Genomic DNA, 25,941 nt, shown 5'->3' with positions numbered 1-25,941 from the left:
TAATTTTTATAAGCCAGTTGTAAATATTTTAATTGAAAGTGCTTTTCGATCCATTTTAGTAAATGAATGAATAACGTATTGTATAACCTCTGACTGCTAGGCTCTGATTTTTTTTTTTTCTTCTCAGTGACTGTAGAGGCTGGTACTGCAAGAGGCGATCCCTCTGCAGCTGGTACAGGATGATTTATAAGCGTGTTTCATTAGCACAGCACCATACTTTGCTAAGCGAAAGGAAACAAGATGAGTTTAGGGAGAAGTTTTCATTTACTGTTTTGAATAAGTGAGGTGTATGTGGAAGATTAGCATGAGTTGTGTTCCTACAGGTATCTACAAGAAGTGGGCTACACTGACACGATACTGGATGTGAAGTCAAAACGAGTACGAGCTTTATTGGGCCTCTCAAGTGATGCTTCAGAGAAAGAAAACAGAAATCAAGAGCCAATGGTAAATGGCACAGAGGGCCAGATTAAAGAAAACGCGATGATTGGGTAAGCATCAGGATGACAATGTTATCTTTCTGCATAAATGCACTTAATGGTGTAGAGCAAATTTGTGTTTACTTGAAAAGATTTCAGGATTTTTTCCCTATTTGGAGATTATGGCAATTTTAATTTTATTACATTAAGCAGTAAGTGTGGAAGCAACTCTTAAGATTCACAGCTTAAAGCACCACAAGTGTTTATTTTTTCAGTTGGATGGCAGCACAAAGTCAAATCAAGCCTCTTTGAAAGACGGTTGCCAAGTGGCTAGAGGTCAGCATTGTTTTAAGTTAACAGGTCATTTGTATTGCTGGAAACGTTACTGCATCAATTACAGGCTTTGCTCTGCTTGTCTGTGCTGACTATGCCGTGATAATCTATATGAAATACAAGATTTATTTTACTGGATCTGAGGAACAATTTCACTCATTACATTCTGATTCCTGTAAATTTTTGGTTTTCCACTAGTGCATATATATATATGTAAATGTGACTGATATGTAAGGTATTAATTTCTGTCTTTCAGTATTTCTCATATTATGAAAAGTCAGTCAAGGAGAGTAAAAGCTTGTTGTGCTTAGTTTTCCTTTTAAGTAACGTTGAAAAGATAGAAGAGTTTTTTCCATTTTATTCTCTTTTCCCTGCAGAGTTTAAAAAAAAAAAAAAAAGTTAAATCTGAAACTTAACTGTAGAGGCTTCAGGAACACAATCTGTTTGTTCTTGTGTAAGATATTGTAGTTGCAAAGCTTGAAAAATAGTGAAAATGATGCAGAATTGTTTGTCTGAACCATACATGAGATTACTGTTCCCAGTAGTTTGTGCTGCATCAGCAAGCACAGCTTTCCTCAAAGATTCTTCCTATTTTTTCATTTTTTTGTACTGATGTGGCAAAATTCTAAAGACTAATAGTGTTATATGACACATGCCGTCTTTTAAAAAGCATTTGTAAAATTTCGTTATACCCAGCAGATAGCTGCAGCAACTTCAGGCCAACAAGTTACCTAAGGGCAGAAGGTCATTGTTATGTAATGAAGTTTAATGCTGTGAGGTGGACAGTTTCAACATATGAGACAACCTGCTAGCTACTAAAATAGATTGTGCTGCTACATAGTGGAAAGCCATGGGTTTTTTCCTTACTCTTCAAAAAAAGCTTTGTTTTTGAAGAACAAGGAATGTTTGATAGATTACAATAGCAATTTTAGTTAGATGTCTGTTGAAGGGGTCACTTCTCGGGGGAAATGGGTAAATAAAGCTTGGACGGTAGTTTTGGTATAGCAGGTTTGGATACATTTGCATTTATTTATCTGCTTGCTTTCTGGATAGATCTGATATTAGATTTAACACTTTGTAGTCTGCCTTATGGCTGAGGATATTCAGTGACGGAGAAAAACGAGTTTCCTTCCCTTGTGCCTCTGCAAGCTTGTCATCTGCAAGGCTGGTCAGGATGCCCGCTTAGAGAAACTCCTTTCACTTATGATGCATAAGGTGGCCAACTGTGTTAGAAAGCTTAGGGCAGTGTTTTGATACATGATGTGCAAGATGTGACTCTGGGGTTTTACAGTGGAAGAATTTTTTTGGGATCTTGTTCAACATAGTCACATCAGTCTTCACAGGTGATTTTGAGTTGGGATTTTGCTAAAATTCCTTGGTCAGTCTGAGTACAGGACTAGCTTTCAATGCTGTGATTCTTCTGGGTGTTAAAATTACGCTTTCAGAGCGTCTCTTTGAATTTTCCGTGCAGGAGGTTTTCTTCTGTGGTTTTGTTCCTGGCAGAGACTGCCTGTTATTTAACAGCTATTTCATCTTGTGCTGCTAGATACTGTGCAATGTTACACCTCAGTGTTCCTGTGCCATGTGGCACTGTTCATCTCCTCCCAACGGCATCATCGCGTGCCTCTGAGATTTCAAAGCGCAGCTTTGTGGCAGATGGAAAATCAGAAATGAGATGAGATGTTGTTCTCAATTAGCTCATACTTACCTGTTCCCTGCCTCAGCTATTATCAGCATTACTTCAACATGTATAGAACAGTATCTTTTTGAAGAGTGTTAGTATTGAGTAGGTAACTAAGATTTAAGGCACAGGGATCTTGCTTCTGATTCCAACTGGAATTCTTACCAAGTGTTTGAAAACTTATTTCAATGCTTTTCTACCTGGTTGGCAGAACTGGGAAAAATTTAGGTGGCTCAGCTAGCTTAACTCTGGCTCACAGTCGAGGTAGGGACACTCTCTGAGGTAACTTCACCAGTGCTAGGCTGCTTACCAGGAGGGCAAAAGGGTTGGCAGTTCTTTCAGCAGCTTCTTACTATTCCTAGAGCACATGTAAAGTGAAAAGGGGATTGGAGCACAGCAAGTTTGTACGGCTGGAGGGAGTACCTGCACAGCAAGTGCCTGCAGTTTGGTGTAGTGGTAGAGGAGGAAAGTTCCAGTGAGAGATTGGATAGAACAAGTAACCAACCAAAACCTTAGCGCAGTCCCATGAAGTTTCAGGACGTATGTGTGTGTTTGCCAGGACTGCCAGACAGTTGCAAAGTAAAATACAGATGGAGGATGACGCTCTCTGGATGTACAGACAGAGGGAAACTCTTTGTAGGAGAAAGCTTTGCTATCACCACAGAAGCCTGTGAACTGCTCAAGCCAATGCAGTTTGGCAAAGTTTGTGGTTCAAAACATTTAATGAATATTGATGCGAAATATCTGCTACCAAGTCTGAAGCTAGAGGTCAGCCTGAAGATGTTTTAGTTACGTTTGAAAAGCAGAGTGCTGGACAAAATGTAATGCATCGAAATGAATCTAGTCTGACAAGGAACACCTCTGTTAAAGTGAGGAAACACAGCTCGTAAGAACATTTGATCGGTTTGATCTTGGAAGAACTGCATATTATTGTGGGCCCAGCAGAGACTGTGGCTTTTAAGTCTGATTTTTAGAAAACTGTTTACATGGAAGGGAGAATGTGAGAAGCTGAATATGGGGATTGAATAAAGAGAAAGCTTGTGGGCGAGAAACAATGAAGACAAATCAATAGGAGTTTGGAAAGAATGTGGGTGAATGTGATGAAGATAATGTACAATAGAGGGGAAAATGGCACAGTGAAAAACAGAAGGAAAATGGATACAATGGTGTGTTTCAGGAACAGGAAAATGGAAGGCACGTTAACTTTAAATTTCCTTAAAGATTTCTCCATAGAACAATGTAAATTGCAGAACAGCAGAATCGCTAAACTGCCTTCTGTACAACTGCACACTCATGTGATAAATCCCAAAGAAAGTAAAACAAAGATGGTATTTGATGTTTTTATGCTGCCACATGGTTACCACTTTGGGAGGAGAGAGGGGTTAATGGAATGTTTTGACTATTGCTTATTGGTAATCAACCAGTACTTTCTCAGTGAAATGAAAGTGGTGGAGAACAAAACAAACTGGTACTGAGAGAAATTCCAGTATCTGGAATTCTGCCTCTGTACTTCTGACAACAGCGGACACTAACACTTTTTTATTTTGTTTTGTTTTTTGGTAATGCCTTTGTTTATTGTAAGGGTAAGCCCTGGCATTTTTCCTCTGACCCCAGGGATGTGTGAAGTGTGTACTTTGTGGTGGGTAGGGAGGATATTCATCTTCTGCTCAACTCGCAACATCTTTTACAAATTTTAATGAGTTGTCTGTTATACCAGTTATGGCTACTTCAGCAGCTGGGGTTCAGACAGTCAGTGCTGTGGTAATGACAGTAAGTTAAGCCTTTTCATGGGAAAGGCTGGTGAGAATTTTTGGGGTGATTATTATGAAGCTGATGCTGTTTACTTTGGTATGTAGAAGCATACAGTAGTTATGTAGTACAAGTACTTAAGACAGTAATAATTATTTGCAGCAGACAATACGTAACTTGAATTCTGCTAGGCTCCAGTTAATTTAGCAAATTGTCATCTGGTCCTTCATACCACTCAGCTTAATTTTGTATATCTTAAAGGGTTGCAGTTACATCAGAGAACTCCCCCCACCTCTTTGTTTGTTTCTTCCTTTGGTACAGTGATAAACACGCTGCTGTTGTCTGAAAGTCTTTCAAAGCCAAATCAGTTCTTACTGTTAGGTGGAGTAGACTCAATCTTTGTGTTACTAGCTGCTACATCTGTGGCCAAACTTGTATTCTTACATTGCCTATTTATTTGCTAATGTACAGATCCTCTTGAAAACTTTAGCACTCAAGACATCATGTGGATTTTGAATGCACCCTGGAAGATTTTGATTCCATAGATGAAATGTTAATATGATAACCTGAGATAGATGTAGTCCTGTTTCCACTTTTTTTCATGGAATTTAAAAGGGAATTTGTTTTCAGTTTCTCCAGACCAGCTCACTTGCATTACAAAAGATAAGTACCACCTGGCATGACTGAACTCAAAAATAGATACTAAAATAATAACTGCATAATAGTGGTTGAAATTCTTAACACCTGCAGTGAAAGGAATGGGTGCTTTCCCCCAACAAACTTAAACAGAAGTGAAAGCTGCCTGCAAATGTCACTTGTAGCCTTGAAAACATGAGAGTATTTAAATATCGTTGGTTCACTTATTACCTCATTTTTTTAATAGCTTTATCTTATATGTCTGAAACCTAAACTGTCAAATTAGTTTACCTTCTTGAAGGTGTGTATTTGACTACCGTTTGATGTGAGTGGAAGCAAATACAATAAAGGAATAGAAATGGAAAGGAACGAGGGTATACCAAGCATAGGTAGGTATGTACACATATATATGGATGTGTGTATATATAAAAACAATATAGATAAATTATCTGAGTTCTTGCTGAGGGTTAGATCATTAGAACTATATTTAAGTAGAAACTTTTTAAAGAAAAATGATCTTGAATGATGTATCAGTCTCTGATACTGAACTACTGCCCCATTTTTTCTATTGAACTGCATATGGCTTCCACTGCCTATACTTTGCATGAGCAAAAAGGCGTCAAACCTCAACGTTTGAGAGCAAATCCAAAGACCTTTTCAAAGATTAAAATTAAGTATTTTGAAGACCTTATCTTTCTGGTGTACAACAAATCATTCCAACTGACACTACAGCAAATGAACGTCTTTTTGTACCAGAAGGCCTTGAATAACTCTTTTGCATCTCTAAATCCAATTAACACTGACCCGTGTAATGAAACTGCTGCATACTGGCTGATGATTGTTGTGTGTTGACTCGCTTATAAAATGGTTTATTTGGGATAATATCTCTGAATTTAACAACCTAAGGTAACATGTGCCATGAAAATGATTTCCAAAATAGTATGCAAGACTAAAATATTGAATTGCAAAAGGGCAAAAAAAAAAAAATACAAAATCCATTTGCCTAATTCCCTTTACTGCTGTTTTTTTCACCTTTTTCCTATTTGTCCCTGCCTCTGTCTTACAGTGACCTAACAGGCAATTCAAAGATAACTGATTTATGCCAGACCTGGACACTTTCAACAGAAGCATTGAAGCAGAAGAAAAAAAAAAAAAAAAGTAAATTGGCATTTTATGTGAAGGAAGTAATACCAATGGACCACTATTTTCATTTCATTGGCACAGATCTATAGCTTAAGGGTTTGAGGGATGCTTTTTGGAAATGTCATAAGACTCATGGGTACAGAAGGAAGGGGGACAAAGAGACAGGGAAGTTGTGCAGTGGGAGAGAGAGAAGCAAAAAGGGGGGAGGTGAATGGAGAAATAACTTACAAAAGTTACGTTGTTTCTTCAAACACTGAATTTATTTTTTATATTTATTTTTTAAAAAGCTTGTTTATTTGACATTGTAGTTTTCTGACTAGATTTGGCAGGAGAAGTGTCCTTTCCTTTTTAAATGGCATTCCTTCATGATTCCATTTTGCATCCAAACCATTTTGTAAGTGTTGCCTAACAGTTGTAGTATGTATTGCACTGGTTCTTGCATTGTGTGGTGTGAATTCATAAGAGGTTTCAAAGGTTGCAACAGACTGTCTAGCCTGCCTCATGTTCCTTGTGTGTAAATTTTGATGATTTTAAGTGTTTCACGGTTTTATAAATTATTAGTTTGATATTTTCTGTGCTGCATTATGAAAGATTTTGCACAGTATTGAAGATTTCACAAACTGTTCCTAGAGAGGTGTCATAGAAAAGAATAAAATTGAATTTGCATGCATTTATTTACTCTGTCCAGTTTGAAAGAACTCAACTAGTGACATTGACAAGACTGTGTTTAAACATGAAATAACTAAATTCTATGGGGAATTAATAAAACTTATGACCTTGCAGCAGCACATTTTGATAGTAGGAGGGAACTGAGCCAGCAAAAATGGCTCAAGAATGAGTGTGCTAGAAAAGCTCTTCGAATGCTGGGTTACAACAGGCTTTTTCCTGTACAGGCCCTCAGAAACGTTTCTCAGCCTAGGCTGAACTAGTGTTTATTTAACTTTACTGTGGTATTTTTCCTGCTTCTGGATTTATCAATAAAATCTGGTTTTATTTAAGATAACTTGTGTGTGTCTTGGATAAAACAAATGGACTAAAAGCCCCTCTCCTTTTTCCTCTGGGGGAGTGAGTAGGACCAAGGCAGTTAATGGTTGGGCAGTTCATGGGAGAAGTTTATGAGGGTCTCCCTGGACATAACCACAGACTCCTAAGAGTTATTATCAACAAAGGAGAAGGTAATGATAGAAATATTGCATGTGGTGGTTACAAAGAAAATACATGTCTGTAATGTGGCTTTAGATGAAGTTAAACTTGACTTTACAATATGAAATGTTCTGGATCATGCTGGGAGCAGGAAGGGTATGATCAATGTGCTATTTTAGTTGCCACATAACTTTATCTTTCCTGTAGGTTATGATTTCTTCTTTTCACTCATTAAGAAACAGGATTTTTGTTAAGATCCTGAATATTAAACATTGAGAGCCAATTGAACAAGATACATTTTGTAAGGCTGCTAAAATTTTCATGTCAGGGCCAACTGGGTTTTACACGAAGTACTTGTCTTGAGCCATGTGACTGTAGGGCAGAAAATGAAGAGTAGGCTGTATGGCCTGCAGAGGCCCAGGGAGATCCATGCTTGCTTTAAATAGTACTTGTGGAATATCGACAAATCATATTTCATTGATTTCATGGGAAGACATTATTATTTTTAGTCTTAAAGGGGCCAAAGGGTTAAGACAAATCAATAAATGAACAGCCTGTAAAAGACAAGTTGGGGTGAAATTTTCAGGGCAGTCACAGCTGCAGAAAATTCTGGCAGTGTCTCCTGAGGAGAAAAATATTGATGTGATTTCAGGTGTAGGTTGCTTTAACGAAGAGAAGTACTTCAGTTACCAGTGCATTTATAACAAGAATTCTGTATTTTAAGCAGGAAAAAGTGTCTTACCTTTGGGAATCAAAAGTTCCCTGTGTGAAGAGTAATATTCACAAAATCTGCGTGCTGCCTGTCCATTAGTAGAAAGATGGAAAACCCAGCAGCATCAGTGTAGCTGTACCTTACTTTCTGACACTACTTACTGTACTTGTTACGCGTGTGGCAAGGACTTACTCCTGTTGTACTTAATCATGTGCAGACACGAGTAGCAGATAGTCTCTCCCTCAAAGACTTTTCTGTCTGATGGGATAAGGGTACTGGAGAGGAGGATATAATGCACAGAGTTAACAGTATTTGTCAGAAGATTAAATGTGTTTTTGTTTTTTGAAGTTTGGCTGGGAGATGGGAAGTCAACTGGGATGAAATCCTCAAGGAAAGAAGGCAAGGTTAGGCGCTGGGGAGAAAACCAAGCAAGGCTGCTGTTGCGGAGTATGACTGAGGAAGGAGCAGTGGGAAAGAGATTCAGAACAAGCAGCTGAGGAGCACAGGGTCGAGGAAGTCCTGACAGAATCTGGTTGCTCTATGCTTTCTGCTTTGGCAGCTTCTGTAGCTGCTCCTGCTGTCTGGGGTTTCTAGCTTGTTCTTCTCCAGCAGTTTTTCTTAGTATGGCTGCAGAAGAAAGAAAAAGCAACACCCAAGTTCTTGCACTTTGAAAATTACATTCTCCCTTACATACATTTTGATCCAGGACAGTCCAGTGAAGAGGTATTGTCCTTTTTGAGACCTTTTTGGTTTTCTTGGTCTCCCTCTGTTTGCAGCAGCTCCTGAACCTTGTCATAGTCTTGGCGTACTCATGCCTCTGCTACTACTTCATGCATCAGCCCCAGCCTTTGGAGCTCCATTCTATTGTTCCCACCCATGAATTTTTTAAAAAAGAATTCTAAACTACAAAAGCCTTGAAAATGTTGAGTTTCTTTTTCTAAAATGAAATTATAAGTATTTTATCGGACTAGTTTATTGCTGAACATACTTTTGCCACTTCTGCTTTTTTATGTTGCTTTGTAAATGACCCCATAACAGAAACAAACTAAACAGGTGGAAAAGAATGAAACAAGCAAGCTTCAAATTGCTGTCAAAGTACATCACATAAATTAGCTAAGGCTAGACACTTTCTGAAGTATGTTCTACCGTATTCCTAAGCGTTCATGCTGACAGTAACATCTAAAATGCATTATGCTTATGTGCTACTAAAAGATGAAAAATAGTTAAATTATGGAGTTACTTTTGATTTGACTGCTAAAGTGTATTGTATACAATATAGCCAGTCAACCTGTCTGTCAGCTTGAAACTTCATTTCCCTGTAAAATGTTTAATTAGTTTAAATAGTCTGTCACTTCTGGTTTCTTTTTTTGGTTCTTATGAATTCTTTCTTGGAAATTGTGCCTTAGTACAAATAACCTTCCGTGGTACTATGCTGACTTTATGTTTTTGTACTATACAGGAGTTTTGAAATACATGATAAACTACCGTGTTTTCCAATGCATGAGATGTGTAAATGGAGTTGTACGATTATGTGTATATCCTGCCTGCCAAAGTATGTGATAATTAATGTGATAGTTGAATACAGACTAGTTACATAAAAAGATATAACCTTCTCTTTCGGTGGTCATATCTAACTTCAGTGTGAGAGCGCCTTATTTAAGATCAGATGAGTATAGAACCATATCTAGGTATGAATTACCGCAAATATTGATACATATTAATACCCGTTGCTATTTAGTGTAGCATGTCTGATAGTTGCTAGTACAGATGAGCAGCCGTGGTGTTTTTACATAGCAGATTTTTACACGGCAAAATACAGAGGTAATAACAGAAATGTGGCTGTGGTCAGATGATATGGTCCACTAAAAGTTGACCAGGACACAAAATTTGCTGAAAATCAAGAAATTAGTCAAGTGAAGCACATTACAAGTTTTATCTTATTGAGATTTGTGTGTTGGCAACAGCAAAATAACAGTACCACAGGATTTCTGTGAAAATGTACATTAATACTACAGATTCATGAGATATTATAGTCTGCCAAAGTAGTGATTACTTAAGCAAAATGAACAATATTAGAGTGCTTTCAGGTGTGTCACAGAAACAAGCGGGTCAAAATACTGCAGGAAGCCAGGCAAGTTGGAAGCGTGTTGGAGATTCCCATATCTTATCTTAGATAAGAACAAAGTGGAAGGAATATTCTCAGTAAGACCAGTGTGAATGAAATCATACTATACATCATGGTATATTTTGCTGCTGTGTATGTGGAATTTCTAATGGCAAGTGAAATTCTTACTGGCATTTTCGGGCCATAAAGATGAGTAAATGAAAGAAGGGTAGGATGGCAAATTGTCTTAATGAGATGCAGACATATCTGGGCTATGAACAAGCCACGCCTGCTAATTGCTGTCATGTAAGCATAGAACTGCTTGGGCAGAGACTGCATAAAGAAGGAAGTGTGCTGTTTATCATGCCTTATTGTACATCAGAGCTTTTGCCCTTGCATGTTTCCTGTTATAAACCTATGAAGAGTGTTATGAAGAAACCCTGGAGTGTGTGATGGATGTATAATCGGGTGTTTACACTGCAGGGAGTTTAAAAGGCCTTGCTATATAGGCTTGTCAGTTGATTGAACTTTTTGAGATGGGTCATAGCAGAGGCAAAATGTAGCATCAGCAAGACACTTGCTGGTAGTAAGAGTGACTGTACAAGACAATTTAGAGCCACAATTCTGAAGAGAGACAGACTTCTATGGTTTCAGTGGTTGTGAAAATCAAGATGACGTGCATTTAGTGATGAACTATGAAAAACAGACTACTGATTAAAGGTAAGAAAACAATAAAGCTTGTCTTTACAGCTGTAAAGTCATATAAAGAATGTACAAGGTTTTACTGGAAGTAAACATTACAATTCAAACTGAATAGTCTTTGAGGGATTGATGGAGACATGCGTCTTCTGCATAGAAAACATGATACCTTTTTTTAATTTTAGGATTGCTTTAATTGTGCTTTCATCAGAGTTTTAATAATGGTGACAGTCCTGCTTCTTGGATTCCTGATCTTCACTTGTTGATATGACAACCCTTATGTTTCCTGTTCTGAGGCACTGCCTGGATTTGTGACAGTGCGGTCGTAACTTTACCCAATCTTCATCAGTTGCCTTATTTGCTTAATGTTAATGTATGTGTAAACGTTATTTAGTGGTCAATGATATATTCCCACTATATTGTTTTATAGTGGCAAATTCACCATGTCTCAGAAGTTAATGAATGATAGATCTAGAGTTTGATGTTTCCCGGCAAGGTAAGGAACATCAGATAGCAGGAGCAAAGTTTTCCTGTACTCTGATGTACATGTGGGAGGCCAGCTTAGTAGCTGTAACTCATGTCCTTGTTACTGAGGCTCTCAGTGATGGTATATCAGTATTGATGTTGCTTTTGGGCACATATCAGATGAACATTGCTTTAAAATGCTTTTCAAATAACAAATTGAAGTGTCTGTCCTGATAATTGCAGCTGGGTGAAGAATAATTGTTGGTTCTAATAAGATAGTTTAAGGACAACATTTAGGTTTTTAATCCACAGAACATTTTTACCTGTGATAGTCCATTTTTACCTGATGTCATATGTTGTTAGACATCATAAAGCAGAATAGACTGGTAATTGTAAAAGTGACTTTGATGTGATATCTTTTAACTCATGGTGGTTGTTGTTGTTGTTTAGGAAACCTGAATTGACTGACTCTGCCTCTCTGCTAGAGACCTTCAAGTTTCTTGAAAATGCAGCTGCAGACTTTAGTGATGAAGAAGATGAAGAAGATCTTGAAGGAAGAGAGAAAACAATCATAGATACTGCAACAGTGAGTGGAAAAAATAATTGAAAAAGTTACGAAGAACAGAAAAAGTGAGATTAATGAGATGCCTATATGCAAAGTATATGACTATGTATGTACACGTGCAAATCATTAATGCATCTTTATGATGGTCTGTCCAAGCATGTGTGCATAAGAGGAATTATATATGCATTTCTGAGTTTTGTGCATACAAGTTAAGCTTTGCCATCTTTATTGCTTTAAGTTTGCAGTGACAGATGACATTTTTTAAAATTCTTTCTACTATTCTATACTGCCTAGTATTTTTGATATATTTTGGATACAATTTTTAAGGTAGCAGATGTCCTTTTTTGACATTTGGCTTAGTTTGAAGGTATTATTTGTAATATTCCGTGTTAAAAATGTGTTGTTCCTTGAATATTTATATCAATGTGTTGATATTTAAAATTACTTGTAGAAACTTATCCTTGTAGGGTACAGAACCAGAATACTACAATTCTCTTTAAAATAGCTTGTGGAAGAAAAATTATAACTGGAAGAACTCTGACATGTGGTTAATAAACTTTTTTGTTTGTTTATTCAGTCCAATGCCTGAAAGTCCCTCATAATCAATACCTTACTACACGATTTGGTCATATGATCACATAAAATAGATACATTCCATCAGTACTCAGTTTTATCCACTTCATTTCAAAACTAGTATTTACTAATAGCACTTGAAGCAGATACTAGTTATGATGGAAGGGATTTTTTTCTATGACCAGCTTTAAGAAAGAACACTTAATACTGTCAGGTTTAAAGAGTTTTTAAAGAGTATCTTCATAAACTTGTTCTTGTTGTGCATGGGCTGTGAACTAATGTCGGAGACTCCTCTGTGAAATCATCTGTAATACAGTATGTTCATAAGCCTCCTAAAGGAGTGAAGCTTGAAGCTCAGAATTGTGTCAGGTTTTGAAATTGATTCGTTGTATTTAAAGGAAACAGTCATTCATCCTCATGAGCTATGTGATGTTGGCCTACGTATTGAAGTCTTTTCAGACTTAGACCTTAGCAAGGTTCCAAGTCAAAATATTGTGATGAATGTAACTTTTCATTTTCTGTAGAAGTAGAAGCAAAATGTATGCTGTAGATTTCATGTGTCATAGTATCAGCTCACCTGTTAGACAAATAACTGTGGAGCATCTAGTCCATTTTGATTGTTGAGGGAAAAGTAAATTTATTGCAGAAAGCATACAATGAGGTCCTTCATTAAAACATGTATTTGTTCGTTTACCAAAATTTGGTAAAATTTTACCAAATTTACTTTTGAATTTGAAAGCAAAATGCAGTTTAAACATGAAAGTACTGTGTTTAAATAGCAGAAGTACTCAGAATGAAATTATTTTTGCCGAATCTAAGCAAATTGACTCTTGTCAGTTGTGGGGTTTTTTTCTAGGCTTGTCTCTTGGTCCACATGTAGAGTGATTTCAGAAGTGAGAGTTAAAAAGGCTATTTTCAGAGAAGCAGAGTGAGTTTTGTTTTGCTGAAGTCCTGGCATTTTGGGGTTTGTTTGTCTGTGGGTTATGTGTGGTTTTTTTTAATCTGTATTAAGAGAAAGTTTGTACTTTTCTGCTATTAAAACACTAGTGGTCTAGGTCAGTGTGGATTCATTATCAAGTGACTCATGGATGGTCACAAGAAGAAAGATCTACAGACAAATTTCATTCTGACTTAGAAATTTGAGTGAAGTTCGTATGCTTGTTCCAGATTTGCCTATTAATGTATACTTTTCTGCTGCTTCTTCAACTTCCTGTTAAGATTTTGCGTAGAAGACAAGACAGTACCGCATGGTATAAAGATGTGGTGTAACTTCATTCAGCTTTTTTCTTTCCTTCCTGACCTTTCAGATTGTAAGAAAAAGAGTGCTATCTGATAGCAGTGAAGACAGAGATACAGAAGAAGCTTTGAAAGAGTTTGACTTCTTGGTTACCTCGGATGAAGGTGATGGGGAATCAAGAAGTTCAGGAGATGGAACAGACTGGGGTAAGGAAATGTAATAGATTGTACCAGGAGATTGGTACAATTGGAAGACTGAGGTCCTCTTGACGTGACACCCTCCTTTTTCTGTATACTGCTTTAATGTATGAATTTTTCAAGGTTTTTGCTTCTGGTCATTGTCTTTTTCCCATTCTTTGATAATAAGGCAGATAGAATTTGAATTTCATGAGTGGAATTTCAATGTATTTTTCCAGTGACCTGTGCTAATGAAGGGCTCTGATAAAGCTGTATTTTAGAGTTAGAATATGAAAGTTATTTCATCATCTTTGCTTTCTCCTGCTTTGATACAGAGAGTAATGTGAGTCATAAAGACTGAATTAGTTGTACTCTTATTGTGTGTTAGCAATTTAGGCAATATGAACTATTCAGTTGCTCAGATTTTCTTTTATAATTTATCAGAAGAACATATCTTTAAGCCCCCTAGTCATAGAGTGACACTTCACAAACTGTTCTCTGTCCTTTGGGGTTCATGTCCTGCAACCCAGAATGCCAGCATTCACTTCACCTTGACGTAATTATTCCGCACAAACCCACTGCATAGGGAAGGGGAGAAGGAAGAAAACTGGTTAGATATCTTGATGGGGAGTTGTTTCCTTCTTAAGCTGCTCTGGAAAGTCTTAAGTATAAGTGGACACAGAGAGAGCTATAGAGCATGAATGGGGAATAACTGAGCGTTATAATGGAACAGAAAACTTGAACAGACAGATAAGCCATGATATCTGTGACTCTTGTCGGCTAACAGCTCTGAAATGCTGTATTTCACTGAAACCATCTCCAACTCATGGCTGGACATGGATTGTTCAGTGTGGTGTAGCCTCTCTGCTTAAATGGATGTGTCTCAGTATCGTTAGATGTAGCAGTCAGTAGTCTGTTCACCAAACAAATTTAGGAATGTTACTCATTTTTACAACAAATGTATTTATTAGGTTGTTCTGATACTTCTCTTAAATATTAAAACTTTATGCATTTATGCTTGGTAAGTGTAGCTATTGCTTGTGTCAGCAAAAAATTAGTATGCCAACAGGAGCTTTTTTGTTCTCGTATTCACATTTCTGGTTTATTTTTGCTTTCATTGATGACAGCTGAGTACAACTGAGCAAAAGTCTAACATTAAAAAGAAATTGTCACAGAAAGTAGTAGTTTCATTTCTAGAAATATTAAGAGGTTTTTTGAGTTATAGACATTAGTGTTTTTAAATTACTTGTTTCACAACCTGTGTCTTTTAAGGTAACTGTATATAAGAATAGGCTTCTTCAAGGAACTGCCGTTATGAATCATTTATGTTAATTTGATCTAAGTGAAACTGTTAAATGTAGTGTAGAAGAGTGGTGTTGCATGTCAAGGATAGAAGCAAAGAGAGGAAGTCCTTGCTTCATTTTAAATCCCAAGCATTACTGATCAATTACGGTAATCTGTTGAACCCATTTGGCTTGAAAGGTCCTCAGATGTGTTCAGGTAATTTTTAAACTATAAAGCACTTGCACAGTAGTAGTTCAGGATCAACCTGTGAAGTTGAACAGAACCGGCGGGACATGCAGGAAGCATCCTGAACAGTCTGTAAAAAAATTAACATGTTAAGTATTTTCCTGGCAACAAGACAACCTAATATAAATCCATTTAAACTTTTTGTTAGAGGAGAGCAAAAAATCTCATCTTGCCAAGGAGCAAATGCATCATTAAAACTTATAACCTGGTCTCAGAAAGAATACATACTTGTTTCTCTCAAGCATGATTTTCTCATACCTTTTTTGAATCCTTCACACAATTTTTGATTATTAGTGGTACTTAATTTGGCATATGCATTAAGATTGACTTAGCCCACAGACAATCTTTTTTAGAGTCTTTCTTCAGCTTGCTAATACCTCTCTATTTTCATAGTGGCTGCAAAAAGACTAATGCCTCAAGACTTTGGGTCTTCAATTAATCTGTCACTCATGAATATAGGATTGTGACTGGAGGGTTCAAAGGAGTGAGAGATCATCCACTCCAGCCTCCTCCTCAGGCTCATTTGCAGCAGGTTACTCTGGCCTTCTACCTGTTGCGTTTTGGATATCTTCCAAGAACGGAGTTCCTGTAAACTCTCAGGGGCAGTATTCTGGTATTTGCCTCTCCTCATGGTAGAAAGTATTTTGTCCCTCTGTGATGCAAGTCCGCGCAGAGTCTGTCTCCTCTACCCCTGCCCAGTAGGTAGCTGTAGGCAGCACTAAGATGCCTCTTTTGCCATTGCTGAATACCCCCCGTACTCTCAGCCCCTCTTTGCAGCTCATGTGCTCCAGCTGCCTTAGCCATCTTAGTGGCTGCCCTGGACTTGCTGTACTACCTCAATACTACGTACTTAGCATTATGCTTACAACGTTTCCCAGTATGAGAAATACCACGCTGAATGCAGTACTTAAGGTGTGGTCTCGCAAGTGCCAGGCAGAGGGGAATAACCACTTCCCTCACCCTGCTGGCTACGTCATTAATACAGCCCAGGGTACAGTAAATTGCCTTTGCTGCAAGAGTATGCTGCTACCTCCTGTTCAAGTTGATGTTGATGGAGGATCCCTAGGTCTTTTTCAGCATAGTTAATGCCTTGCAAGTCAGTCCCCATAATAACTCGTGTCTGGTTTTGTATCTTCTGTCCAATCACAGTGACTCCTTCAGGTTGTGATTGATAGTGTTGTGCTTCCTCTACAGACATTTAATACCCTTTCTGCATATTAGTCTGGAGATAAGTTTATTATTGTTCATATTTTTAAAGGTCTAGAATAATTTGTTGAGGTACAAAGTGCACTGGGTCTGAAAGGAATTAATTTTTAAATAACAAGGTTGAAATTTTAATGAGAAAACAAAGCAAAACAATAATGCATTTCAAAAAATTCTATAGCTGTATATGCTCATAAAAGAAAAAAAAGGGAAAAGCTGTATTACCTCCTTCCTCTTGCAAATTATTTTTATAAGCTGCCTCAGTACAGTCTTTCCATATGAGGAAAAAATGACTTGGAGATTTGAACTCACATAACAAGTTTTGTTCAAAATCTCCAAATACCGTACTGTTGGAAGAATACTTCTCTGTATCATGCCACAAGGGAAGCAATTTGAGAGACACGTTTTAAAAAAGAAAAAAGGTGGAGACTTTTTTTCATTAGGCATGTTGAAGCATTTTGTGTATTTTTCCAAATACTAGTAACTCAGGCCTTCCCCTTTTTGTGAAATTTTGTGGCTATAGTGCTTTAAGATTTTATTCAAACCTAGGTGACATGTATACTACGTTCCAAAATTATTTGACTGTGCTGCTGCTTTGTGTAAATGATAACATAGCACAAAGACAGTGAAAGGAGAATTTGAAATGTAGTGATGCAACATCCAAGTTGTAAAGTTACGTTGACCAGTACCATAGCTGCTGGTTCGGGATATAATAATTCTTTCCCTGAAGGAAAGAAAAAGCTGAAAAATACGTCCTGATTTATTATAAAGTAAATGTTGCTTACATTTGTGAACAACTGTATGCGTGGTTACAGAACTTGGACGTGTGAAATTGCATCTCAATTTTTTAAGAGAATTCTGAGCAAATAGAAGTGGAATGTGAGTAGCAGTTTTACAGCTTTCACGGGCTTGGTGCTATTTCTGTCTGTTTAAAATAAGACAAATGTCATTGACAGCAGCTGTTATCTCCTTCAGTGGAGATCACTTGGTGCCATTATTGAAAAAGGATGTTTCATTTGTTTCACTTTGTTTAGAAAAGGAAGACCAGTGTCTCATGCCTGAAGCTTGGAATGTCGACCAGGGAGTAATAACCAAACTCAAGGAACAATACAAAAAGGAGCGCAAGGGGAAAAAGGGGGTGAAGAGTAAGTGGAAAACATTGCACTTTAAAATCATAAATCCCACATCTTTCACACCCTTAATTCTATCTCTCTTTCAATGTTTTCCTAAAATTACTTACTCTTTTACTTTACTCCTGACCGCTTTCCTGTTCACCCGTTATCAGGGGTTGAAATTAATGACAGTCAATGAAGTTACCTGTTAAAGAGTTGGATTAGATAGAACTTCTTCCAACCAGGTGTTGGACTAACTAAAAATTCTTGCTTTGAGCATGAATTATATTTCTGTTATTCAGAAACTTAAATTGTAGAAGACATTGGTTTAATAGTTCACACTTTAATATAGAAGACTTCAGAACCCTTTCTTAGCTGGAAACATGCCAGTTTCACAGGAAGAGTTAAAAGTCTGGTCTGTAAATTAAAAAAACAAACCAGAAGCTGTCTTGAGTATCCTATTAGATGACAGAGGGAGAAAACAGGTTAATTTCTACCCCTGTTTACACTTAACATTCACAACATGAAAGTCGTGCTGTCATCATAATTTGTTATGCAGGGCTCGAAATAGGAAGCAACTCTGACCATCAGTTTATTTGTAAATCCCAGGATTTATTTGTTGACTTTTATATCTGTGGGACTAGCCTTTAAAAATATTGGGTGTTTTTATCCAAACAAAAAAACTATGATCAGTATCTGAAATACAGTTTCTAGCCCTGTACTATATTTTTTTGTTTCTTGACATACAAATTGTTTTGTAAAAAGCAATGTTTTCTGATAAGTCAGCCTTTAAACTTTTTGAACTCAGATGAAATGTTTAAAATGAGACACTGTATTCGTAGCTATATTTCAAATATCTAGCCATATTGAGATTTCATGTGTGGTTGATTATAAATTAATAATATTGCATGTAGCCCAGTAAGAAATTTTGAGGGTTATTTCTCCCTTTGTGGGAAGATGCTTATGAATACCAAGGAGATTCTCACTTCCAAAGAGACATGCATAACGGTGCAAAAAGTGTCAGATCCTCATGTCACTGAGGCTGACTTGTTTTGTTAATTTTTGTATTGATATTGTATGTGATAAGCTGCCACTCAGCAGTTGGTTATGTTTCTGAAATTACGCTGTCAAATGCACAAACTAAACCTCTTTTTTTTTCTTTTTTTATTAAAAAAGGTAAATCAGTACCATACCTTAAATTTCTCAGGTGATATTTTTGTCATCTTTGGAATCATGTAAGTTACTGGAAATTAGTTGCATGTCTCACAGGAAGCTGAGCTGGCCTACTAAAGTGTTCATGATCCACAAAATTGATTCTAAATTTCTTTATGGTTAAGATAGAGAGGGCATGCCAATACATGACTTCAGTGAAATTGGTTTTTGTAACTTGTCTGTTCTTTTAAAAATACACAGACGTGCTATGTAGTTCAGGGTAAGTAGTTGTAGGGTGAACTTAGCAGAAATTTAATCAAACTAATGAAATTATATTCTTCAACAGCTATTGAGTGCTTTGTATTTTTTATAATAAATCTTAATATTTAATTGTTAATATAGACATAGATATTATTGGAACATGTTTTATGTATTTATGAGGAAAAATTCCTGGTGTAAGGCAGCACTTAGACGTGCAGTGCTCCTTCATGAAGATAGCTACTGCTCAGTACATTTACTGTGCCTTTTGGATTGATTTTATTCGATTGATCTTGGGAGACCAAATGGTTTTTACTGCAGCAAAGAAATTAAGCATCTTTCCATGGACAAACCATCGCTGGAAGGGCATCAGTGCAGAAAAATCAGGAAGAATCACAGCCTGTTTTCAGCTATTCATGATACTGCACGTAGTGAAGAAGAATGTGAGGAAGGAAGTCCAGGGAAAAAGAAAGGACTAAATATCTTGACATTAAATTGTACAAAGTTTGTTTGTATGACTTTAATCTCATCATAAATTGTGTTTAGACACTGAACTGCTACTAAGTAAAATATTGTTTTTGTAAATCAGATATTGTAGTAAAACAATCTTGCAAAATCCTACTTCCTGTTTTCATGAATCAATTAATATTTCCATGACATACAAATTAAATACAATTTATTATCTGTCATTATGGTTAGGGTGGACAAAGTAGTTTGCAACTGTATTAGTAAATTTATGATTTTGCAAGGCTGTAGTAAACACCCTTGTGAAGTAGTAAGAGAATAGAATCATAGAATGGTTTTATGAGAGAATACATATTTTAAAGTACACTTCTGTGTTAAAGCTGCTTAAAAATAGCTGTATTATTTACTGGTCTAGGGAAAAACATAATGGACTATGGGTAAGACATTTTCCCATTCTTAATTAAACTTACAACAGGAAAAACTACCGAAGATATGTTTCAGCCTCAATCCTATATAAAACAATCAAAACAGGGATGTGGGAAAATGATGGAGCAAAGCACAGGTAAGTGTCAAGAAGGGCATGGGTCTTCACCTTATGTACCTTCAGGAAGTAGGCCAGTGAATCCAGTTGCATTTATATTTTAATATAACTTTTTGAATTATGTAGTTCACAATACTACACTGCTGCACAAATAAATTTAAAATAATCATGTTTTCATAAGCATATGCTGCACAAAGTACCTGATGCACAAATTTTAAAATATTCACAAATGTCAGCTGTTGTTCTGGAAAAGTAAATATTCTAGTAATCAGTGTAACTGGTTGGAGGCATTCTTCAGCATCCCATGCAAGTAGCAGTATGACTTTATAAATATGGGGAAAAATGTGCGTTCACAATTCGCATTTGCTTCTATCACTTTCTTTTCAAGAAATTCATTTCACGCTGGATGATTAGTTACTGATGAAAATAGGTGCTCACTAGTTTTTCTGTTGTAATGTTGTTATGCAGGGTAGGATCCATTGTTGCATGTGCTGCTGTAGCATATCTGATATGATTAGTGCCATCATGAACTATGCACAAACCATTTAATTTTTTGTTTTTTTCTGGTTAGGGCCCAACAGGTCAAAGCTGCAAGATATGCTTGCAAACTTGAGAGATGTTGATGATCTCCCTTCATTACAGCCATCTGTTGCACCACCTTCTAGGCCCAGTAGCTCAAGGCTCATTGAACATGAGATAAGCAGGACAGATGAAGGTAGGTATTAAAAATGTGTATATACTTTAGTAAAGGGTAGGTGTTTATAGTGTTACTTATGCTTAAAGATTATCCTGTAAGACTTTCCAACTACTTTACAAATACTGGTCCAGTATTATGAGTTCTGTCTAAGAGTGATAAATGGCATTCCTATTCCTCCCCTCTGGTCACTATTGGTAAGGTCAAGACACCTACCGAGGTAAAGTCTTGGCTGAATACCTTTGAAGATGATGGAAAAATATCATTTGACACTTAGTGGCTTTGTAATATGAAGATCTTTAGTCACTTGTTTTTGCTTGTGCTCAGGCCTGGCAGTCAATTTTGGAACATAAACTCTGAGGACATAAAAGCATTTGGTTTTCTCCCCATGAATATAATTTTTAATCTATGTGTATATATATACACATACACACGCACATATGTATGTGTTCTTAAATTTCTAAGTGCAGAGATAGAGGCTCTGCAGGTAAATGCAAGTGGCTAGGTATAGCTTTTAAATGCACGTGGTGATTGTGCAGTGAATCATACGGAACAACTTAGAGCTTGCCAGTGTATTAATTTTCATAATGTGTTCCAAAAATTAAAAAAAAATTTGTAGCAGCTAGTCCAAGTATGGAAAGCCATGCATCTTTGCAATGAGGCGTGTGGTTACCTTCATTAATATTGTCTCTGAAAGTTGCTAAATCGTATATTTGTTTCAACATTTAAACTGCTGTAATATGCAGCATAATAACACAAATATATGAGGCTATATAATTTGTAAAAGATTGTATCATGTGCTCTTTATTTAAATGGTAAATATGTCTTTGGAAAAATGAGCAAAACACAGGTTTCACTCAGTGGTTTTTCAGTGAGTGTGAAAAAGTAGGTTGGCCAAGTTAGAATTAAGACGTATAAAAAGCCCCGGCGTGTGGCATAGTTACTAAAGATCTCAGTAGTTCTATTTCCTACATGCTTGGTGATTTTCTTTATGAAAGACGGAGGTAACTTAGCAACACTTTGAGAAGTGGAGGAATTTTTTGTTGAATGTTTTCCTTCCAACTTTTCCCACATGTGCTGAGAGCCGTGTTAGCAGGGCTCTATTTTCATGTCCTTTCAAGAATGTGTTTTTTAGTTCAGAGACTCAGATGGACTCTCACAAAACCAAAAGATTATTATCAGTCTGAGTTCAGTATTGCAAGCTATTACAAAGAATCGCTGATATTTTTAGCATACAAATTTTTTATTCTAGTAACTTTTTGAATTTTATGTCCTGTACGTATTGGGTGTTGAATGGAACATTAGATCATAAGTTCAAAAGAGAGAAAAAGAGAAAGGTAGTTCAGACTTCAGAATGAAGTAGGCAAGAGGTGTTTATGATGAAAAGGTAATAACTAAGAGACCTAATCAAACAGCAGAGCTTGAAGGGCTTTTGTTTGGTTGTAAAAAGTAGTGGAAAAGAAAGCACAGGACACTCAGTAGAGGTACGAATGTGGAACAGAAAGACCGTGGAAAGTTTAGCTTACTTTGTGCTGGGTGGACTGGAGAGGAATTGAATAGCATCTGAACCTGATACCTTCGGACAAGAGGGAAGCAGCCCGAATAGATCAGACTATTCGTTGTAAACCATAGTTTGCTTGATTTTAACTTAGTGTTGGTGCTGTTAAACTAAATAAGACATTGAGAATGAGATGCTGTTTCCTTTTCTCTCTCTCTGGTAGCAACAGTATTTGCCAAGGCTTGTGTTTACAATGGAGCTAAAAATAGAAAAAAATGTAATTTATTGAAAAAACCCTTGTAATTTGAGACAAAAGGTCTGTAAAATGGACTGAAGTCTCTTGTGTCCAGAAGATACATTTTCTTCTATTCAGTCCCCTTTGGTGATATATAGACTTGGAGAGCTGTTGTACAGGGAAGCTGGTAAAGGCACAGCTTCCTTCGAGTCATACCACTTGGTGCAGAGCCTTATGTTGTGTGTGTGAACCGTGCTCCTCTTAGCCTTTGATCCTCCCATTCCTAATGAATCTGTTTGTTACAGTGACTGCAGCTCCTATAGTCATGCTGTAGCAGCTGTAAGCCAGTAAGTTTGGATACTGCTAGTAAAAACCTGGAATTCAATACTGACTAACCTGCTTGGTAGTTCAGCTGATTTTTACAAGCAGTGATGAATTCTCGGCTTCCAGTCGTATTGCTGGATTGGAGTGCGTGTAAAGAGTTTTATTGTAGACGTGCTTTTGAATGTGTGTGGATGCAGTGTTAGGGAAGAAGAGTCCAGCTGCTTTCTTGTCCACATTCTTGGTACTTTTCCAGAGTTTATCTGCATGTTTTATAGCGGAGTTGGGGAAGGCCCTGAGCTCTTCTGTGTTACTTTAGCATTATCTATGGGTGAGTGGTAGTGTACTCTTGCCTCTTGTGGCTAATTACTGTCTTGAGTCATGCACACCTCAAGTGTTAGGTACTATGTTCAGAGGATACTGTTTATAGGCACGTACAGTGATTGTCTTTAGAATGGATATTTTTTTATGCAGTCTTTTATATCTTTTTGTCCTCAGCTATTTGAGAGGTATTTAGTATTTTGGAAGTGAAAAATATACTTTTATTGATCAACATTGTATAAACCCATTATTCAGGATTTTTTTTGTTTTGTTTTCTTGCAGTGGAAGCTTTAACATTCCCTCCTTCTTCAGGGAAATCCTTCATTATGGGAACAGATGAAGCCCTTGAAAATGAGCTGGGTCTTGGAGAACTGGCGGGCCTTACAGTAGCCAATGAGGCAGATTCACTGACTTATGATGTAAGTGGTTATTCATGGAAACTCAAGGTCCTGCTATCTAGTTGCTGAAGGCAGATGCAAGCTACATGTGTGTAGACTCAGCAGAAAACATTTTCCTGTTAAAATTATGCTGCCAGAGGATGTCACAAATTTTTACTTGACGGATCTGTTCTTCCCATATACAGCAGCCTTCGAGCTCTCTGCAGGCCCCTCTGCTTCTCTCATTTGCCTGATGTGTCATTCAAATAGTTGAAAGTAAGTGTAATGAGTGATAGCGATGCAGCTGGATATTTGTAAACCCGGTGATGCTGAGCAATATTAGGAGTTGCGTGCCCAGTAGATAGAGGAAAGTTAATGTTCCCTCTAAATGGGGCTGGTGAGGCCATATCTGTATGCAGTTTTGGGCTCCTCCACTGCAGGAGGGTTGTGGAGGAATTGGAGAGAGTCCAGTAGCATGTGACTGATGAGGAGATGTAGAGGGAACTAGTCTTGTTCACTTGTTAAGAGGCTAAAGCGTGCTTAAATAGCAGACTGCAGGTATTGGAAGGATGCTTGCAAGGATGAGAGCCAAGCTTCTCCCTAGTGCCAGCTGTTAAAACAAGAGGAAACAGCAGCAAATTATGGTTTGGGAGGTTCAGGTTGGACATTAGGGGGAACAGTGTTACGCAGGAGGTGTACTGAAGCAACTTACCCAGAGAAATGGCGGGATCCCTCTCCTGGGAGATGTTCAAGACTTTGCTAGGGGAGAGCTGTGGCTTACTTGATCTGATGTGGGCAATAGTCTCATTTCAAACGGGAAGCTGGACCAGACGCTTTTCAGGAGGCTTTTGTGGCCAGCATTTCTGTGGCTATGTGTGTAGCCTATGGCTTCTTATTCATTCACTTTTTATGAAAAATCTTTCTTAAAATTGCTTCTTTGCAGTCATATGCAATTTTTGTTTGTATTTCTGATTTCTTGGAAAAAGATACTTTAAATATCTGCTCCTTTGTCATCTGTCAACTTCAGATTAATCTTGCTGTTGCATTGTCCAGCTCTGTCAAGGTTGAGGGATTTCAGACGTGATTTTTTAGTATTGCATGTTGGGGAGGAATTATACCTTTCAGTAAATGTAACTCTTAAGTGATCGCAATCTGGGATTTTACTATCACAAATAAAATTTGAGACTTCAGAAATAATCTGCAGGTCCTTACTTTGAGTTCTGCCATTGTGTGTACTTGTAAAGGAACAAATCACACACTGAAGAAAAGTTTACACACATTTAGAGTGACACTACAGTGAGTTTCTGAGTATGTGATGTGTTGTGAATCATCAGGGTTGCAATGATATAGAGTACTGGCATTATCTCCTAATTTGGGCTCAGCTCTTAATGTTTTTGCTAATCTTCCTTAACTTTGTCTCCAAAAAGGGGTAAGATAGTATACAAATTTCCTTTCTTTTACCGTTACACCTAAAACTTCGATGCTGAATTTTTAAATTCAGATGACATGACAAACCTGAACCATCTGTACAAGAGCTTAATGCTTTCATTGCTTGACTTCACTGTTCAAGTGTCCATATTAAATGGTAGTGTTTGTCCATGTCTTCCTATCCTGAACTAACAGCTTTCATTTATGGAATCTAGCATTTCTTTATCCACCCCTATCCTTTTCTGCATGGTTGAGAATATTAACTTCTGGTTTTTCACTTGTTAAATGCCTTTGTGAAGTCCTGTGATCAGGAATTCATAGTCATGCTTACCTCACATCTTATCTTTTCTAGTGCTGACAATTTTTTTAAAAAAATTGCTTACAAAGCTCCTTGGTCTTGGCACTGTGCTCTTTATTGAAGCAGAACAAAGGGCTAGTTTTTCCATTTCAAATTTCACTGGAAGTTTAGCTTACAAATAATATAATCTGTTTTTATTTTGGACTACTTTATACCTTCTTCAAGCTGCCAAAGGTGAATCAGGTGAATTTTAGTGGAAAATTAGTATGATTTTTTTTTTAAGTGTCAGTTTTGAATCGTATGGAGAATGAAGTTGAAAGATTTCATATGAATTGGTCTTTAAATGTATTTGCTCTCAAGAGTTGCAGACACTTTCCTATTTTCAGTCTCTTTCTTCCCACTGACACTTTTACTGGATTCTTTTCTTCTAAAATATGGTAGCATTAGCCTACCTTATTTCATGTTTTAATTATTTTACATGTTGCTGTCACTGTCTGTAAATTGAAGAATGGTTTTCACTTGGTAATGGAGATTATGAAATTATTATTTAAAAAAGAAAATTCTCCTTTTGTGGTGTTTTAGAACATCTAAAAAGATTAAATTTCCCAGACTGCTAACCAATACTCTCATAAGTTTATATTTTCTTTTTGCTTCCTTTACGCATTGTTGTCTTAACAGATGTTCACTTTGGTTGGTTCTGTTTTTTTCTCTAGTCTTCTGGGTCGATTAAGAAGCTTCATAAAATTGTAATAGACTGAGTACTGTACATAAGAGTATCCAAACTACAAAATCATTATTGTGTACTGACTTGGAGGTTTTAGACTTTCTAGTAGGTTCTTGTTTGCTTTCCTGCAACTTTGAACAAGAGGAGTGTCC

General features: G+C 37.0%; 1 protein-coding gene across 2 annotated transcripts in view; it reads left to right on the top strand.

The window, feature by feature from the left end:
- STRN (striatin) overlaps positions 1-25,941 on the top strand; it is a 72,021-nt gene that overhangs the window by 26,280 nt on the left and 19,800 nt on the right. The window contains exons 5-11 of one of the 2 annotated variants that reach the window (XM_075412694.1): positions 324-488; positions 11,532-11,667; positions 13,527-13,662; positions 17,400-17,510; positions 19,828-19,914; positions 20,465-20,608; positions 23,245-23,381. In XM_075412694.1, coding sequence (XP_075268809.1) covers positions 324-488; positions 11,532-11,667; positions 13,527-13,662; positions 17,400-17,510; positions 19,828-19,914; positions 20,465-20,608; positions 23,245-23,381 — 916 coding nt within the window. The remainder of the gene's footprint in view (positions 1-323; positions 489-11,531; positions 11,668-13,526; positions 13,663-17,399; positions 17,511-19,827; positions 19,915-20,464; positions 20,609-23,244; positions 23,382-25,941) is intronic. The other variant, XM_075412696.1, reaches the window with a different exon arrangement.

The sequence above is a fragment of the Opisthocomus hoazin genome, chromosome 2, assembly GCF_030867145.1.
Source record: "Opisthocomus hoazin isolate bOpiHoa1 chromosome 2, bOpiHoa1.hap1, whole genome shotgun sequence".
NCBI classification, from domain to species: Eukaryota; Metazoa; Chordata; class Aves; order Opisthocomiformes; family Opisthocomidae; genus Opisthocomus; species Opisthocomus hoazin.
This window is presented reverse-complemented; position numbering and strand designations above follow the sequence as displayed.